The sequence below is a fragment of the Cebidichthys violaceus genome, unplaced genomic scaffold (genome assembly GCF_023349555.1).
Source record: "Cebidichthys violaceus isolate CVI_PGR_0920_01 unplaced genomic scaffold, fCebVio1.0.p SCAF_7, whole genome shotgun sequence".
NCBI classification, from domain to species: domain Eukaryota; kingdom Metazoa; phylum Chordata; class Actinopteri; order Perciformes; family Stichaeidae; genus Cebidichthys; species Cebidichthys violaceus.
The window spans coordinates 15269451-15287852 of NW_027176927.1; the positions used below are offsets into that span (position 1 = coordinate 15269451).

At 39.8% G+C, this 18402-nt stretch overlaps 2 protein-coding genes across 7 annotated transcripts in view; one reads left to right on the forward strand and one right to left on the reverse strand.

The window, feature by feature from the left end:
* The window catches only part of trip13 (thyroid hormone receptor interactor 13), a 38045-nt gene extending 20210 nt beyond the window's left edge, over window positions 1–17835 (reverse strand). The window contains exons 1-14 of one of the 3 annotated variants that reach the window (XM_068736435.1): window positions 17736–17835; window positions 17352–17479; window positions 16982–17174; window positions 16790–16898; window positions 16044–16195; window positions 15898–15956; window positions 15764–15806; window positions 15273–15473; window positions 14980–15161; window positions 14769–14862; window positions 14501–14679; window positions 14278–14404; window positions 13919–14030; window positions 13130–13797 (exon numbers count right to left, since the gene is read on the reverse strand). In XM_068736435.1, coding sequence (XP_068592536.1) covers window positions 13737–13797; window positions 13919–14030; window positions 14278–14404; window positions 14501–14679; window positions 14769–14862; window positions 14980–15161; window positions 15273–15473; window positions 15764–15806; window positions 15898–15956; window positions 16044–16195; window positions 16790–16898; window positions 16982–17174; window positions 17352–17479; window positions 17736–17811 — 1716 coding nt within the window. In that variant the 5' untranslated portion in view covers window positions 17812–17835 and the 3' untranslated portion in view covers window positions 13130–13736. Of the gene's footprint in view, window positions 1–13129; window positions 13798–13918; window positions 14031–14277; window positions 14405–14500; window positions 14680–14768; window positions 14863–14979; window positions 15162–15272; window positions 15474–15763; window positions 15807–15897; window positions 15957–16043; window positions 16196–16789; window positions 16899–16981; window positions 17175–17351; window positions 17480–17735 lie in introns of those variants that run through there. The other 2 variants (XM_068736432.1, XM_068736431.1) reach the window with 2 other exon arrangements.
* Window positions 473–13044, forward strand: LOC137891695 (tubulin polymerization-promoting protein). Of its 4 annotated transcripts, none has more exons than XM_068736436.1 (5): window positions 473–782; window positions 6181–6307; window positions 6873–7205; window positions 10723–10876; window positions 10961–13044. In XM_068736436.1, exons 1-5 carry the CDS (start codon window positions 539–541, stop codon window positions 11168–11170), a joined length of 1068 nt encoding a protein of 355 aa, XP_068592537.1. In that variant the 5' UTR covers window positions 473–538; the 3' UTR covers window positions 11171–13044. The 4 variants fall into 4 exon arrangements, with proteins under 4 accessions (XP_068592537.1, XP_068592539.1, XP_068592540.1 ...); XM_068736438.1 differs by having other exon boundaries at window positions 474–782; window positions 6227–6307; XM_068736439.1 differs by lacking the exon at window positions 473–782 and adding an exon at window positions 5174–5392 and having other exon boundaries at window positions 6227–6307.
* Window positions 17836–18402: the final 567 nt, after the last annotated feature.

Consider the following 18402-nt stretch of genomic DNA (forward strand, 5'->3'; position numbering starts at 1 on the left):
TTGGACCCTCAGTAAGGCTAGAGGTTACATAATGTCCATCCATGTCCAACCATTAGGCTACTGGTTATGTAACACATTTGCACAGTGGACATCAGATGAGTAAGATTCAGGGGGTAGTCTTGGCAAGATAAGCATCTCTTTTGCCGACAGATAATTTCCCATCATGATATAAAGTCCTGCGAGTCAATTCCCTCGAGCCACCAACTGCCAACCGGAACATTAAAACATCCTGTGCTTGAACAAGCCATGATCAGGGTGCACTGCTCTTACAAATATTTTCATTGCTACTGTATGTGACCATTGGCCCCTAATTTCCACCCTCTGTGACTCATGGTCACACACACACACACGCGCGCGCACACACCCACACGCGCGCGCACGCACGCGCACACACACACAGGGACTTCATACTGGTTGCTTGTTAATTAATGCATCTGTAATGATCCTCAATATAAAACCATCCACGTCCTGTGTGTACATCTTCCTTCTCCACCTCTCTAAGCACCAAAAAGATGCTCCGAGCTCCGACCGCTTGTTTATGAGCGCTCCACTGAGCACTGTGGCACCATCACAGCCAACAACACCGAGGCAAGAAGAAAACAGCTCGCTGCACACGGCGGGCAGCCAATCAGCGCGCTGGTTTCTCTTCAGCATCTCGGAGAGAATTAAACCGTCGAGCAGACTTGAGTTCAGGCAGCGGGGACGAAAGAGACTTCAGGACTTCGCGACGCACAATTATGGTTTTGTGAATTTGACAAGGAGGGGGAGGATTACATCACCAGGTGATTAGAACTTAATTTGCCATCATTTCTTAAATTGTTGCTTGTTTTGGCTCATGCCACACCTGCATGTTTTCACATTATGACAAATGGAGATTTCGATGACTATGACAGCCCACACAAAATTCAGCTGATTCCAGAAGGTGCTCTTTGTTTTGTTTTCATGTCTTTGCATGCTTCCTGTACATGCTACTGAATTCGCAACATAAGATACCTTTGAACCTGTAAGGGCGTGTGGCAGCACGCTCTGCCCATACTTGAGTCAAATTTGAAAGGGTATTTTCTTAAAATGCCATGTTCTGCATTGGCAGACACCCATCAGGGGCTGACAATAACAACCTGATCACGTGGACTCAGTGTGAATCTGGCATTTGCAAGTTTATGTAACATGTTTCGCACTGACACAGCTGCAGCCATGTCTAATAACATAAACACGAGCTTTTTCCTCCTCTGTTTATCTTTTTTAAAGCGGGCTCAATGAGAGCCAGAGTGAAGGCTTCTGCAATAAGCACCGTTACTTGTTAAAAAGAATGAGAATGTATTTGGCATGTGGCTGCAGCTTTCATGCCAAGCTGCTGGCTTACATGTGTAGGTAGTTACATAATTATGCATGGAAAAAAAAAATGACGCCCTCTTTTATTAGCATCCTGATCTACTGTGAATTGCTCTTAGGGATAATAAATAGGATAACAGGAGGCCCTTCAAAGACAGTACATCTAAGGAAGGTATGTTTATTTTTTTTGTAGCAGCATTCCCCATAGGTTAAATTAGGTATGCATGAGAAGAAAAAAACAGTCACTGACTTTGTCCCAGATTTGTCCTAGGTTTCATTGCATTGGTCCAAGAGCCTTTGGGTTCTGTCACAAACAATTAATCTCAGAGTATAAATTACCCTATTTTGTTTATGGTGACTCAAATTCAGGTCAGGTTTCCAAAATAAAGGGATGCTTCTGGGCAAAAGGAGGTGTTGCAGTCCGACAGCATTTTCTTTACTACACAATAGGGCAAATTTTGTTTTTCAGTGTGTGTGTGTGTGTGTGTGTGGCTGCAGGAGAAGATATTGTTCTAACAAAGACACTACATGGCATTTCTTTGTCATTACAAAGACTTAAAAATGACTTGATTAACTAAGAGAGACATTATACAACACAGTCTGGCTTAAAAAAATCTTAAACTGGACTCAGAGCTAATTTACTGCTGGATCAACAGACCTCTCTCCATCTGAGCCATGTCAGGGACACTTGTGATGTTTATGGCATAATGTTTTCCTCACAAATGTGGGGTTGCACAAGGACCCCACGGCTGACTTTACACTGCCTTATACCTCTATTTGGCTTGCTGCTGCTGCCAACACCACTGTAGCTGCTTGTTTCAAACATCTTGTTTTTCTACTGCACAATGCCTGCCAAGATCTTTGACTCACCGAGCAGTTAAAGGGTTTAGGGAGGCGAGGACTGAATAGAGACAGCGTGGTGGTGACCTCAGACCCGGTCTGCAGCATGCTGATGTCATACTCGCTCTCCTTATGTCTTTGGGGGAACAGTGTGGGTGGGGGACTGTGGCCAAACTAGGAAATGGTTAAGAGGTTCTATTTAGTGGTGTCAGTGCCTGAAACAGACCATGTTGAAGGATAAGGCTTCCGTATGTTTGCCATGCTGTCTGTGGTACTCACTCATTGGTTTCTACTGAAGATGTAAATATTAAAAAAGGGTCACAATATCTTGTTTTATTTTTATAAAGAGACAAATAATTTCCTTAAACAGCTGGGCACTGTAGTTTTAAGCAAAGGTTTGTTGGGATCTATTTTCTGCAGAGGAGTAATGCACCTTAGATGCGTGTGTATGTATATATATATATATATATATATATATATATATATATATATATATATATAATACATACACACACACACACACACACACACACAGACACACATAATTATGTTAAAATAAACCACAACGCACACAACTTCAGTGTAATGAAGGAACATGTCACCTAGTTTCTTGTTTTGTCTGAAAAAATATAAATTGTATTATAAATTCTCAATTTTAAAGAGATGGAACCATCAAATGTTTGCTAGTTTTGCTTGAATGATGACGTTAGCAAGTAATCGATGATCAAAATAGTTAGCAATTTATTGTCTGGTGATCTAATAGAATCATCCACTCATTACATTACATTACATTACAGTCATTTAGCAGACGATTTTATCCAAAGCGACTTACAATAAGTGCATTCAACATAGGTATTCAAGAGAACTACTCATCGTTGCAGCTCTATGGCTCACTGATGTGTTTTACTAGTTTTAGGTTAATAATGGAGGTACGGCACAGAGGAGTAGTCACTAGTATACATAGCAGAAAACTGGTAGATATGGTGGACTATAGATGGAGATGCGTTTTGAGGACACTGGGGGCTTCAGTGTAGTAACGATGGTCTCTGTTTTACGTTTTGATTGACTGACACGTCACATTCCTGAGCAGCTGCCTGGAAAGGACACTGATCTAGATAGAAAGCAGATGGGATCTCTGCATGCCCACTCACCACAATGGAGGAGTAGGCCTCTGTCAAACTCTCTCCTCACACACACTCACATCACACTGACAACAGTGTCATCATTTTGTGGGTGAAACGCCATCTGCCAAACTAACAGTTAAAAAACAGTTTTGTTTTTTGGTATTCCAGCCTGCATGTTGTCTACCGGCTGATCTCCTCCCTTGAGAATGAATAGAATGTTCCAGCCATGGCTGCGTATTGTTGCTATGAATAGATGCAGTTCAAAATGGGTCAATTTATGGTTAAAGCACTCATCTGTGCAGTGTATTGCCAGAAGGCGAGTGTATGTAAGCATGCTGTCATCCAGTTACAGATTTGTCTCTGGAGATCTGCCCTTAACCAAATGGCTTCTCGTGAGTATGTGGAAAAGTGGGTCAGAAAAAAAAGAGACAGGACAAAACCATTCTACTATGATGGTTGTACTGGTCTCGTTTTAAAAATACCTATCAGAGTAGGAATCAAAATTCATTGTATTGGTAAAGTACAGCTTTACAGCACCAAATGGTCTCTACTCCACACTATACAGTTTATAATGGGTTAATGTTCTATCAGAGCACTACATTTGCTTTCATCTCCATATGTGTTCTACTTCAGGCCACTGAACTGTGTTAATGACCTCTCCTTCATGTATTGAACATGATGTGGTTAGAGGAGGCTTGTTGTACTGAGGACTTGGACTCTTGAAACTACTGACTATAAATTGGAGGAGAGAGAGAGTGAAACGATTCCTTTGTTTAACACAAAGATCCATTTAAGCACAAAGGAAAACACACAGCAAGTAGTTACTCTATTTGAAAGGATGTGGATCTCCACTGAAAGTACTGTTTAGTTAGTATTAGATGAAACCTCAGTATCATATTATTTTTATGAATATTAGTTGAAATAATATGATTCCCTTTTTGGAATTACAGTGAAATTCTATTGATTATAAGTCAGTAAATCTCCCACATAAACAGATAATTGTATGTGAACTACTTGATGAAAAACCCCAATGTGTGTGATGACCTAAAGGGAATTATTTGATTAGTCCAATAGAAAATTAATTGCCAACAATTTAGATAATCAATTAATTGTCTTTAAATAAGTCTTCTGTCATGCAAATATGCCCAATATTTGGTCTCTGGTTCCAGTATCACATTGTCTGGTTATGTTTTATATTATTTCAAATTATATATTGTTTGTAAGTTGAATTTCTTTTGGGTATTGTGCTGTTTGTTGTACAAAACATGTACATTAAAGATATTACCTTGTGGAGATTATTTCCTGACATTTTATAGACTAAATGATTGAGCGAAAAGAAAATGATTAATTAGATTTGATGCTTGAATATTTATTCAGATATATTTAAGGGTTTTTTTAAGTTATTTTTTCTCATTTCACATGTAAGCAATGTTGTTGTTTTCTTTTAAATATTGAAATGCTTAAAGTGAAAATGATGGGCTAAATTGTAAATTTAATTTACTGTTATAAAATGATTGACCTAAACATGGTAACATCCTATTTGTAACCACAGAATACCCATAACATTGATTGCAAATATACACATTTTCACTGAAAATAGGCACAGCTACAAAGATCGATCATAGGAAGTTCAAAATGATATAGATATGTAACCAGGTTTTACGTTTACTTTGTTAATGGTATGTATATTAGATAAATAAAAACATTGATGCATCAACAACCTCAATATCTCTATTTGGATTGTCTTGGCCTGAGTCCTCGATGACATATGACTACAAAACCTCTTCCATCAATAGTGGTACTCTGCGATGTCACCATGCGTGTATGTGTGAAGAAATGGGCATGGGTCAGACAGAAGCCACTAGCATTGGACAATGGGTTCCCAGTGTCTGTTGCTCTGAATGCCATTATTCATAGACATTAATAATCTCCTTTTTTTCCCTCTAAGAATTGACATTGTGATTATAATGGCTTTATGCAGTGTCAATCTTGGACCTTTTGTACCCATTCAAGTGTCAACTGTACTTAGCAAGGTCACATTTGTAATTGTTGGCCACAGGGTTCACAACCCTTCGCTTTACACGAGGCCACTGGGGGTGAGTGAAAGTCTTTATTGGCGACTTGAGGGACTTGCTTGAAACTTTGGTAGCTGGAGCAGACGGTTAGGTCCACAGGACACGACATCTCTCTCTAGTTTGCATCTTCTTAGCATCTTGTTTAAATTGAAGCAAGCTACTGGTTTTAGAGACTTTGTTGAGGACGGTGTACTTTGCCATGGCAACACAGGTCCTTTAAGGATGCTGAGCTAAGTATGGGGACAGCTGAAAGGTGAGCAGAGCACCATCACTTATATAGTTCAGCATTACATTTTCTTATTAATAATAGCAGAGGGGCTTTTTGCTATTTTGTATGGGCAGTAAAGTTACCTTAATAACTAATGCAAGCACTTCAGTTGTGGTTTAAGTGTGAGGCTGAGTTGATGGTGAAATGCTGCTGCTCTATACAAAGAGATGCAAGTCAGGATGATGATGTGTTTAGAGAGGAATCCCTAAAGTCAGACTGAATGAAATCATCTTAAGCAGGAGAGGAAAGCGACGATGCTGCTCAGTGTGCAAATGCAACCTTTAAGAATCTGTCACAACAAACAATAGCTTAAAGACAGACGTTATCTGGTTAATTTGAAGTTAATAATGATGATGAGGATTTTGATCTTGTTCCTTTTCTGTCGTTATTATTCACTTATGTCATAAATAATAGGGTTTTTATTGGAGCAAAGAGTAACAAGCATATACTGTATGTGTAATGTACCTTTAGTTGTGCTGTGTTAATTGCTTTGATTTTATTTGTTTTTTCCCTTCACTCCCTGGCACTCACATATGTGCAGACACATCCTCTCACAGTATTCACCTCCATTCTCATCTTTTTCACAGCACAAAGAGAAAACAAAAGTCAGCTAATTCAAGCACTGCACAGAAGGAACCAAATTCCTGCACAAGCATGGCAGACCAGAAGTAAGTTTTTAGAAGTCATGTTATGAGCCTTCACCTCACATTTCGTGTCTTTGTTCAAATATCCATCTGCTCTCTTGGTTCTTGATTTGTGCGCCTTTTGAATTCCACAGAGATCTATTTATATCCTTCACCTCTTTACTAGAACAAGCAAGACATCTGCCCATTCACAGGCAGTGTGAGCACAAAAACACACCTCTAGAGAGTCTAATTGTACCAGTAGCTTGTTGACAAGCTGTGTCTTGACCTTAAGGCACGACACACTGTTATCGGTCTGCTGAAGAGTTTTTCCGTTAGATCTGATGTTCTGTGATTAAATGTCCCTTTTCTCTTGAATCTGTTAATTGTGATCAACTCCATTAACTTTTCCTGTAAATCTTGATAAGAATTATGTAATGTTGTTACTTGATGTAAAGCCAATAGGACCTCTTGTGTTCTGAATACTTAGTTGTGTAGTTCGAAAGAGCGGCTTCAGTGTGTGTACTACATTTTCCAATACATCACCTCAACTAAAAACTGCCATGTACAGCTCTTACATCACGTGGATGATGTTTTTTCCCCCCCTCAGAGACATTGATGACTTTAAAGTCCAGACAGCAAAACATCCTAACATGGGCTCGGTCCCTTTACGGCCGCACAGTGAACAGTCTAGAGACCGGCTGTCCAAAAGGCTTTCAACTGAGTCTAATGGGACGAGTGACGGAGGCGTGGGCTCGTCCACACCAGTGGAGGTGACCGCTTTGGAAGAGTCGTTTCGCCGCTTCGCCATCCACGGTGACACTCGTGCCACCGGCAAAGACTTGCACGGCAAGAACTGGTCCAAGCTCTGCAAGGACTGTGGCGTGATTGACGGCAAGAACATCACCCTCACTGACGTTGACATCGTTTTCAGCAAAGTCAAGTAAGAAAAAACAATATTGTTTATTTGAGCCTATCTAAGCTACCTTTCATTGCCTAAATGTCTTTTGCTTTCACTTAATCTGACAACATCTGAACCAGCTAAGACCTTGTAACAGGCATGCCACTACAGGATTCTTTTACTACAGTGTTACTTCACGGTTGCAGCGGCTGAGATGACTACAGGCTTAGTCACCCAGATCAACATGCCCGAGAGGCCACTAAAGTGGTGCAAACAGGGTTCCATTATGGTTGTTAGGTACACAGAAGTGGAAAGGAAAACTGTCTCTGGACTGCACTGTAGGAATGTTTCTACTCTATTTCATTAGTGTTCAGAGAATTGAATCTGTGGTATCGTCTTCACACACACAGTCAAGTAAAACAGGCCCCAACCTTATTAATAATACCTAATTAAGGTGTCAACTGTTTCATTAGGGCCTGCTCCAATGAAACATCAAGCAAACAATAATGTTTGTCAAACTGAAATTGGCATAAGCATGATAGAAACAGCTCTGAGGCACATATTTCATAGTTACTGAATTCCATGTTTTCAGGAATTGTTTTGGAAGATGCCTTTGTTTCTTATTTATCAAGTTGGCTCGGCTGTAAATCAGAAGCAGCAGCCAGAGCAAGAGGCCATGATGGCTCATCCTGTATCTCCTTGGGCCAGCTTGATTCATCCTTTACTGCTTTATTTAAGTGAAGTAGAATCTAATAATAAGCTGAGACCTCAATATCACTTCAAGAAGAACAACTTTTCATCTGTACTGTGCTTACATTGACCAACTGTACTGAATGTATTTGGGCTGATAACATATTGACAGATGTGTGTAGATATCTTCCCCACGTGGTTATTTTTTTTCTCTTCATTCATACATAAAGCAGCTTTTTATTAATCTTTTTTATTCTCATTGAAAGTTATGAACCAGGATAGAAGAGTGTAGCCACTCATCATCAAGTCATCAGAAGTGTGAATCTCACACTGATTTAGTATATTTTCCATCTCCCGCTGGTGTGTAACTGTAGTTCAATCTCAGTCACTTTTGTGTACACACTTATATACAGGAGATTCCAAAGTGGTTTTAGTGTGATTTTTCAATTTGAAACTGTTTATTTCTGTCTTTATTAAAAAGAAACTGTGTACAGGTAAAATACAATATTTAAAAAAGCAGCACCAGGAGCTCCTGAAAATATAACTTCACAAAACTAGGACTTACTTACCACTACTATTACAGACATAGAGTACAGCAGAAACTAAAATTGCTGTAATCTTTGTAATTCCTGATTTATTGTGTATCATGTAGAAAGATATTTGAAGGTATTGAAAATGAATCGTTCCTCTATAAAATGGATTTGATAATGCATGTTAGTTTCCTAAATTAAAAACTTACAAAACATGTTAAAGGAGATACACAAGAAGGCAGTGGTAAGATTCAGGCCTCAGCTATAGCCAAACATGCATGTGGCTTCAGATGCTAGAGACTTACATGGACTCACATATTTGAATTTACTGCTGAAAGATAATAAGCAAACTTAATTATTTTAGCCATGACGTCTTACAGTAAACTTGACAAATCTTTCTACATTTGTAAAACAAAGGGAGCACCCTTGTTTTCCAGGGCCGTGAGTCACCCACATCAGCACCTTCACACAGTTGGCATGGCAGTGGGCGTTCATGTTTGCTGCTGTGAATATTTTCCTTGGAAATACTAGAGAGGGAACTTAAAGCTAACTGCAGGATTTACGCCTGATAACATCCCACTCCATTGGTGAGCAATGTTTAGAAATATGGTCAATTTGAGCAATGTTGTATAGATTAGATGTTCAGATGTGATGCTTGCATATTAAACCACAGCTGTGAAGCTGAGGAGGATTGTACAGTAGAATTCGAACAAAACGTGTAGCGTGCGAACACTTCAGTCAGCCACAGGATAAAAAGAGGTACATACTGGGGGGGGGGAGGGGCTCGTTTTCATGTGGTTTCTGACTCCAGGCATGACTGAGCCTGGCAGGGCTGCCATGCCAAAGATGCAGATCTCCACTTTCCCTTTAATCAGTGTCAAAGCTCTTTGCTTGCACACGAAAAATTAAACATCTTAATGAGCACTGGCTAATCACAGTACGGCCGAATGAATCCGTATTTATTGTGGGTATATGGAGGTCTGTTGCAGCACATTGAGTCTCTGCTGTGCTGTCTGCCTGCTTGGAGCCAGAACACCACAGCGTAAACTATGGATGAGGTAGAAATCTGGTGTGGACTAATTAGTTACTAGCATGGTCTTATGGTGGCTTCGGTTGTGTTTCTTTATCACTGAACATAGGTGTAGGCAGTGAAGGAGCATCATAGCATGAAACGGATTCAGACAACTACTGTTGTGTCAGATCCATATGGATCATGTACTGCAGATGGTTGAACTATAAGAAACAGCAGGTCAGCTACCACAGTATCCCGGACTAAAGCAAAGCTCAACTCGCCCTCTAACCTTTGTCCTTCTCAACCTTGTCGCAGCCTCCTCAGAATTTGATTTGCTGTGTATTTACACAGCTTAACCTTTAATACTTTGGAGAGTGAAATAACTCAGTGTGGGGAGATCTGCACAGGGCACACAGTTAACTTCCCCAGACAGAAACAGCAGCTGGAAGTCCAGTTTCCCTTCTGACAATAGACAGCATGGAACAGGCGCAAAGGAATGAAGCTCTCAAATGTTCAACACTGATGGATCGCCCAAACAAAACCTCTCAATGGATGAGTCAAATTAATAATAAACCCAAACATCCCTGTTTACTGTAGCTTGTTGCTATGACAGCAGGTTGCCTAGGAAGACTGCAGGCTTTATAGGCTGTTGTTTAGGTGATTTATCACCACGGCAATAGCTGTTTGTGTTTGTGTTACTATGCACTTTTTTTTACATGGAAGTGCAAATTGCCAGTTAAACAACTGGAGCACTCTCAGAAGGAGAATAATTGATGATGATGATGATGATGATCTGTGGTGTCGTATTGTCAGCTGTTACAACAGTTTGATCTTATAAATGAAAATACAGGGATTCAGCAGGTCTAAAGGTCCCTAGCTTGAATTAAAACCATCAGGGCTCTTGAGTCCTGACTACTGCAGCTGAACTATACAGCTGGACACAATATGATACATGATATGAAGACACACTCACATATACAGCCCACAGGTGCGTGTGTATAAGTCTGTCTGGTTGCTCAGACAACAGTGAAGTACAGGGAGACGAGATCCAAACAGTGAACGGTTTCTCACTGTTTATCTCAGCAGGATACCATCTCCATGCTGTGTCTTACATCTGCCATGTTGAAGTGATCACACATGGCTCTGTGTACACTACTGTCCGCTCTCATTTTAGGCTTTCAAACTCTGACAGGCTGTAGTTGATACAGCGAGCCTAAATACAGCGTTTCTCTGCCCGGAGACACAGTTGAGATACATTATTTGCAGGGGTTTTATGTGCTATTCGGTGTTATCCCATACTTAAGCTACTTTTCCACCTACATTTCAGGAAGAAATCCTGTCGCACCATCACATACGACGAGTTCAAGGTTGCACTCGGAGAGCTGGCCAGGAAGAAATATAAAGAAAAGGCTGGAGATGAGGCTGAGGCCGAGGTCTTCAAGCTGATTGAAGGGAAAACACCTGTCATCGCAGGAGTCACGGTAAGACTCAAAGCGTAAATATTACTGACTTTTCATACCAGCAATCACAGAATTTACTCAAATGTTTTCTTAACTTTCTCGTAGAGAGCCGTGGCTTCCCCGACAGTGAGCCGTCTGACAGACCCCACTAAGTTTACAGGGTCACACAAGGAGCGCTTCGACAACACCGGCCGCGGGAAGGGTAAGGCGGGACGAGTGGACATGGTTGACACTTCGGGATACGTCTCGGGGTACAAACATCGAGGGTCATACGAAAAGAAAGTGAATAAGCCTACCGAGGGCAAACCCATGTGAGGGCGAGCTTAAGGAAATAAACATTCGATCAACTACTAGGATAATTTTCTATTAAATGAATAATCAAAGAAAGCACAAAAGAATAGGATTTCATATATTTTCCCATCTATGTTGTGTCTGTGTGTGTGTGTGTGTGTGTGAGAGAGAGATGTTTTTAAGTTCCTCTTTGAGAAGTGTGAGAACTGGAAAACTGTTTACATCTATTTTTACCAAGTCATCACCAGCTGGTACATTCCTGTCTGAATGCAAGTTACTGCCAAACACTGAAGAGTACAAGACAAAAACCTGCTATGCTATGAATATTGAAGCTTTGTTCTTATGATAGGGCCTTTTATTTATTGAGCACAATGAACATGCCAAGAAAAACAAAAGTGGGACAACAGTTTGAGTAATTAACAACATTGCACTTTCTAATGGAAATTCTTTTCTAATCCCATACTTAGCTGAAGAAATGCAAGTTTAAGTAAGAATTGGCACATTTTTGACAGAGATACTGTATTATCAATGTTTATTTCTTTTGAAAACTTAAATTTGTCCCGTGTTAATTGTCTGTCTCCCATCCCTTCTAGTGAAGTCTTTATACATTTCTGCTGTTCATTTTATTTTATAAGCCCACACTGTCATTTGAATAATTTGCCTTCAGCTCAAACCAAGAAAATATATTAAGGGGTTTGTCAACTTTTTAAAAAAATGTTTGCAAAGACACAATGTAGTGAACTGTGACTGAAGATTTTTGCCGTATCATTTTACTTTTGTGAATATGTAACACAAAAAAGCCCCTACCATGTAAACCTTTTAAATATGCCTGCTTACAACACTTCAACAAACAATACAATAGGAGAATCCATTTTCTCTTTCGTTGTCTTTATTCAGACTACAAACCATTTTGCCAACATGCATTTAGATTTTTAAATTGGTGTATTTAGCTGAAGAAGGAAGCTCTAACCACAATAGATGAGCTCAGTTGTACAAGATTGTATTTTTAACATTTTGCTTATATTTCCTCATCAGATTTCTACAGTAGTTCTAATATATTTGTGGTGAGATTGTGTATATTCTGAAAAAGTTATAGCCACATGGCTTAATTTATAACACTGACTTCCTATGTTGTTTTTTTCTGTATTGCTGTACTTTGTGCATGTTTATGTATTTTGCATTTGATTCAGAAGCATACAGATGACAGGAGTGTGTCATATCTTATCTGAACTGCTGTGAGTACAGACTACTGGACAGACTTAAATGATTTATTGCTAAAAAACAGTGAGTGATGAAATCGTAGGATCATGATAAAATCTTGTTTTGCTTGAAATCAATATGTATCAACTTGTACATACAAAGTCAGCTACGCTCCAATGCTATTATATTTGTCTGTTGGTAAAGATTTAGAGTACCTTTTATGCGAGGTACTCTCATCCAAGGCACAAATTCAAATGAAAACAAAAGCAGATTTTTACTGTCGTATTCTGTATGAGATAAAAGTGAAAATTGCAAACAAGTAATACTTTTGTAGAATATTTTTCCAACCTACTGACAGTGTTTGCGTCACACACTACCTGTAGCCTCAGCTGATGAAGAATCATGCATCAATACAAATTTAGCAGCTATTAGTGTGTTTGTTTTGTCTGCTGCAGTAGCTCGATCTGTTTTCTGTGCTTAATGCCAAATACTGTGCACCTTTAATGTGGAGGAACAATATTGTCTTATTTTTTAATAACTTTTAATGTACTATTGTGCCCCGGTGCATGCAGTGTGTTTTTGTTCTTGTTCTATAGATCTCTTAATGTGTGTTCATGATTTGTAATGCATTACTTAAAATAAAAAACACACCCCAGAACCTCCGCTTAGTCGGTTACCGGGTGTCAGTCAAAATACAATGTTTTATATTCTTATGGCTTTTCGGGAACACATCAAAACTCCCCACTAGTAGCAACGGCCATTGACCTGAGCATTCACATAAAAACAATAGCTACACTCAGTACATGCAGGGGCATCCACGTCTGCCAGGTCTTGCATTAGTGTTTGTGAGAGGGAAGTGCATCAGTGTGTGTGTGTGTGTGTGTAGCTCTCCAGCCCTGAAGGCAGAGGTATAAATAAAGTCACAGTGCAGCTGGATTCTAGATGCATTCATTCCACTGCAGCGTACAAAGCAGATGGAGACAAGTGACCTAAAAAAAAAAAAAAAAAGTGAAAGCAGCTAAGAGAGACACAATCTTGCCACTGATCCAGGAAATGTATTATGACCTTCTCACTGACATTTTCCCCCCCTTAAATTAATTTAACATAACAGCCCTGTCACACACTTATACACAAACTTCCTTGAATTAATTGCCTTTCCCCATTACAGTTTACATCAACCAAACTCAGTTTTTTGTGTGTTTTTTTTAAAATAATGAAACATTTTCAAAAGGGCAAGGAACACACATAAATTAAATGTACACTGCAGTGATATAAAGTAAAAAAATATTTTAAAAAAACAGTCTGTAGCTGCTGGGCCTCGCACAGTGAAAGCAATGTTAATATGACGTTTGGCATAGTCTTGCTTTGATATTTTCATTAAAATTCCTCTTCAAAGTTCCCCACTTCCCTTCAGCTCCGCTAGCAAACACTCGTTGGTAGCCACCAGGGACCTGCAGTACATACGCAGACACAAACAAAGTAGGGCTGGTTTAGGTGTGAGAACATCACTGTTGTGGTTGTGGTTAATACTGCAAAACCAAGTGCCAACACTAAAATGGCCCGACTTCTTACCGGTGGCTTTCTTGCAGCATATTTGACAAATCCTTGACATTCTCAGCCTCCTGCACCTTCACCCTCAACCCCTCGATCTCTTTCCTCAGCTCCTCCACTTCTGTCTGAGCCTCTGAGAATGTGCAAGCAAAAGTATTCTTTATTGTTGCATTACAGCCTGGAATTTAAATGATTTGTTTATTTTGATTTTAAGTTAATAGGCCTACACAAAATGGTCACAATTGGTTAAGTGAAATGAGAAAAACTCTAAAAATAAAAAAATGGAATGTGGTTTGTGCACATATTCAGATTGGAAAAACACCAAGGGGGGTGAATGCTGCACGGCAATGTACATGTCTCCCATTGGCATTCACACTGACCTTTAATCTGAGTAACAGGTGAACTTTTCATCATAGACTTCAGATACTGTCGTTCTAACTTGATGAGCTGTTTCTGGAGAGCAACATTCTCCCCCAAGACAATCCTCAGCTGCTCGTTTAGTTTTCCCTGTGTTAGAGAAAAGACAATAAATACAGTGTGCTCTTCTAAACCATCATGGCCACCTTAAGATCAACATTGTTTTCTCATGCTGAATCCACTCACAACACCACTGCCGGCTACCTCCAGCTGAGCAGAGAGGTTACGGACTTCACTTTTGTGCTCTTCCTCTCGTGCAGCCGCTTGAAAGCTTAGTGCATCAGCTTCCCGTTGTAAGGTCCTGACCTCAGCCTCCCGACTGGAAATATCATTTTCCATCATAGATAGGATCTGGACCGCCCGAGCTAGAGCCAAAAATACAAATGATGACGGACATTATCTTCAAGCTTCTGTAATCAGATACCACATTCCCCAAACCAAACTCCCAACTCACACAGGAAGTTGTTGTTATGATGCAGTGACCTCTCTCCGGTCCAGTGTTTGTCCACGAGGTTGAGGAGCATCTCCAGGGGTTTCCTATAGCTACCCTGAGAGATGAGATAAGAGATGAGTTCATGAGAAAAAAAACAACCTCAAATATCATGTGTACAAGTAGTAGGAACAAAATAATAATGATTCAGTTTTAGACGGAATTCACTTCCCACCCTTTTTTTCTTTTCCCCTTGTTGCGGCTGGCTGGAGCCCCCTTCAGTCTTGTTCAGGCTGGAGTAGGTCAGTCTTGGAGGATGTAAGATGGGGTTTGAGAGGTCAGACAAATTCAAACCAGGACGACGTGGACTGGGAGGCCGGATATTAGCTAATGAGGAACTATGACCGTGACTTTGATCTGCATTCAAATATTGAAAAAGCACATTCAACAACATGCAAAGAACGTGTATTTGTGGATTTATATTGAAGTCTGACAAAGGATGTTATTAAGTACAGACATGGTTCTTACCAGGATTAGGGGTGTAATGTCCCTTGGCTGCCTGCCTGCTTTGATTGGGGAAGTCCTTTTGCTTTTGTTTTCCAGGCACAGGTCTGCATTTCTCTACATAGGGGCCAAAGGACACCTTTGGTCTTTCAGTGACTTTTGATGAGGTAGAGCTTCTTTTATGAGATGCTTCTTTCATGTGTGGCACTTTGGACCTTGTGATATCTGGTCAAATTACAAATGACATAATAAATAACTAATATTAATTCACCCTAGATGTGCATGATTATAAAAATAAATAATTGGCTTCTGTCTCCCCCTAGTGGAAAAGACAGGACAGTGGTCGGGGTACAACTTATTTAGTGCTCTTTATTATTTCCATTTCTAAATAACGTATTTAATCCTGTGTTCACCCAGCCCTGATTACCTATTTAAATCCCCAAATAAAAATTACAGCACTTTTCCAACTCTCTATCTCCAACTGACTCTCTGTAAAGATAGCTGCAAAAACTTACCATATTTTGTAGGAGGATACCTGAGGATGGATTTAGCGGTTTCCTTAAAAAAAAAAAAACAAGAGGGGCACTTTCAGTATATATTATAATGTCAATGTATAACTGATAATATTGTTGTGAAATAAAAAAATCACCTGTTTTGGAGTAGAACACCTCTGTTCTGTAAAGTCTTTTGATTCCTCCTCTTTGGGTTCTGAGACAGAATGAATAGAAGTTTGAAAACAAAACATAAATACTACTGGTTTGGTTTTGACTTAGCTTTTATACTTTGACATCTTACCTTTTGCCTCCTTGAGAACTGAGTGGGCCTGAGTTGCACTTTGGTCTCCGTGATTCGTCGCAACAAAATTCAACACAATATCATCGGTGTCGGTCAGGAGAGAGAGCCTCTTGGTTAAGTGGTCAACTAAAGCCAGTCTCTGATCACTGCTTCTGGGAACCACAAGCAAGACGGTAAAGATACAACTCCAGAACATGTCGGAAAGGAATTCATTTTGATAATGCTGATTTTTAGTGGGTGTTTTTGGCACCCGAGGTTTTAACCTGTGGACGTAGTCACAGTGACATCACCAATTGGTTTGTGGACTACGGTTTTGAAGCATAGAGTTTGGCATATTGGCCTTTGCCATCTTGTTTTTTTATTTAAACCGGAAGTGATAAAAGAAGGTGTAGCTATGTACAATTTGAACACTGAGTAAGACATTTTTGGAGCGACCCAAATGTTACATTTAAGACGAAAACACAGACAACAGCCACACCGGACAACGCTGTGGCTTTAAAACTCCACACTGATCTACATGTGACTGCTTTCTTTCTTTATAATTAAGCAGCTGAGTCACTCCCTTTTTTGCGGGGGAAACTTTATAGAAACATTCCCAAACATTTGTCCTTTTTCATACTATTCAAGAAAAAGCAAACATTTCAATCTGTTTTGTTTGTTTCCCATGTTCTCAGGGTCCTTGGTGGGCCCTCCAAGTCAAAGTTGAGCTGAAACACTTACACCGAAGCATCTGACAATCAGCGTACCTTTGGTCAGCAACCTGAGTCAAAGACGAGCTCTTCTGCAGAGGTAGAAGGTCAGAGGACATCTGCATTATGGCAGCTTTGCGCTCGGTGTCTCTGACTGAACAACCATCTAGAAGGCAAGGGGAGGACACTTAGTTATGTTCAAAGCTTACCCGTGGTTAGTACAACCTGGGCGACATGGCTATATCTTACCTAGCTTGCGCAGGTTGGGCATGGCGTGCACCAGACAAGGACGGTATCGTGGGTAACTTTTGGCCAGAGGGTTGAGCCTGAGATCGAGCTCTCTCAAAGCTGGCAGCTCGAACAGCACTTTCACCTCTTCAAGGGAAGGTATGCAGTTATAGTACAGGATCAGCCTCTCCAGCACTTTCAAATGTTGAACCCCCTGGGGAGGAAACCATACATTATTAAAAGGGATTATTAAAACCAGTTATCGTCAGAAACGTGCATAACAATGTATAACAATAAGGAAATAAAAAGGGGATAACTGGACTTTAAATAGTCGACCTCTTTCACAGCATTCATCTTCAGGATGTGGTAGAGCGTTTAAACGCAACGTTACCTCAATGGAGACCAGCGCATTGCAGGAGAGGTCCAGAGACTTCAGACGGACAAAGTTATTCAGTGCGTTTCCCAGACGTCTTATCTTCTCCTCATACGTTCCCGGGAGGCTCAGTGAGCGGACATCACCTGTTTAAAGAGTTTAATGTATAAATGAGACTGCGCTCGGTTATTTGCTTCTGGTGCTGTGGTTTGCCGCAGGTGACAGTTAATAATTGCTAGTGGCTATGTTAGCTATCGTTAGCTTAGCCGCCGATGCTAAGGCTTGGGAAAGTAACTGGCTAATTCAGTTTTATTGACAAAAGCTAAACTGCACGACTTAACCCGTTATTCAACTGGTATGTACTCCGACACAACTACTTGTATTAGCATTACATAATATTACCTAGACAAGGATGCTTTAATTGTAATCTCTCCCGTATCCATTGCTCTGTTATGGTTGTCAAACACTCCGCCGCCATACTTTTCGAACTTAAGCTGCCTTCAGGTAACGTTACTGTCGTAAGAAATCAGACACCTTTTACTGCATTACTACTGCGTACAACCAGTAGGCTGGAACTCATACTAACAATGGTTATTATTTTTTACACACCATTGAAAAAATCCGGTTTGCCATAGTGCTAGATATGAATGCGCCTTTAATTCGCATAACTAAATAACTTGTAACAGTGAAAACAGTAATGCGGTTTAAAAAGTTTGGCTTATCATCGTTTGTTGGCTACAGCACTATTTAAAATGTTAGTTGTGTTGTGTTATATATATATATATATATATATATATATATATATATATATATATATATATATATATATATATATATATATATATATATAAAATACAGATGGGTTGTAAACGTATTTTAAGTTCAAATTTATTTGTAAAACACAGTCTCATATAAAACAAGGAAAATCGCTTTAGAAAATAATAAATTAGATATTTAGAAAATCTTGGAAATCAATACTAAAGTATTTCACTAAACTCCAATTAATTCGCTCTGGCTCGTGGTACATTTTACGCGTATTACCGCTGGTGCAGTGGCAGCGTTTACGAGG

What these genes read in the sequence shown, in the direction of transcription:
- LOC137891695 (XM_068736436.1), top strand. Translation starts at nt 539, where the DNA reads ATGAGCGCTCCACTGAGCACTGTGGCACCATCACAGCCAACAACACCG. An exon ending in GGGGAGGATTACATCACCAG is followed by an intron (nt 783 to 6,180) that starts GTGATTAGAACT and finishes ACATATGTGCAG; the next exon opens with ACACATCCTCTCACAGTATT. An exon ending in CTGTCATCGCAGGAGTCACG is followed by an intron (nt 10,877 to 10,960) that starts GTAAGACTCAAA and finishes ACTTTCTCGTAG; the next exon opens with AGAGCCGTGGCTTCCCCGAC.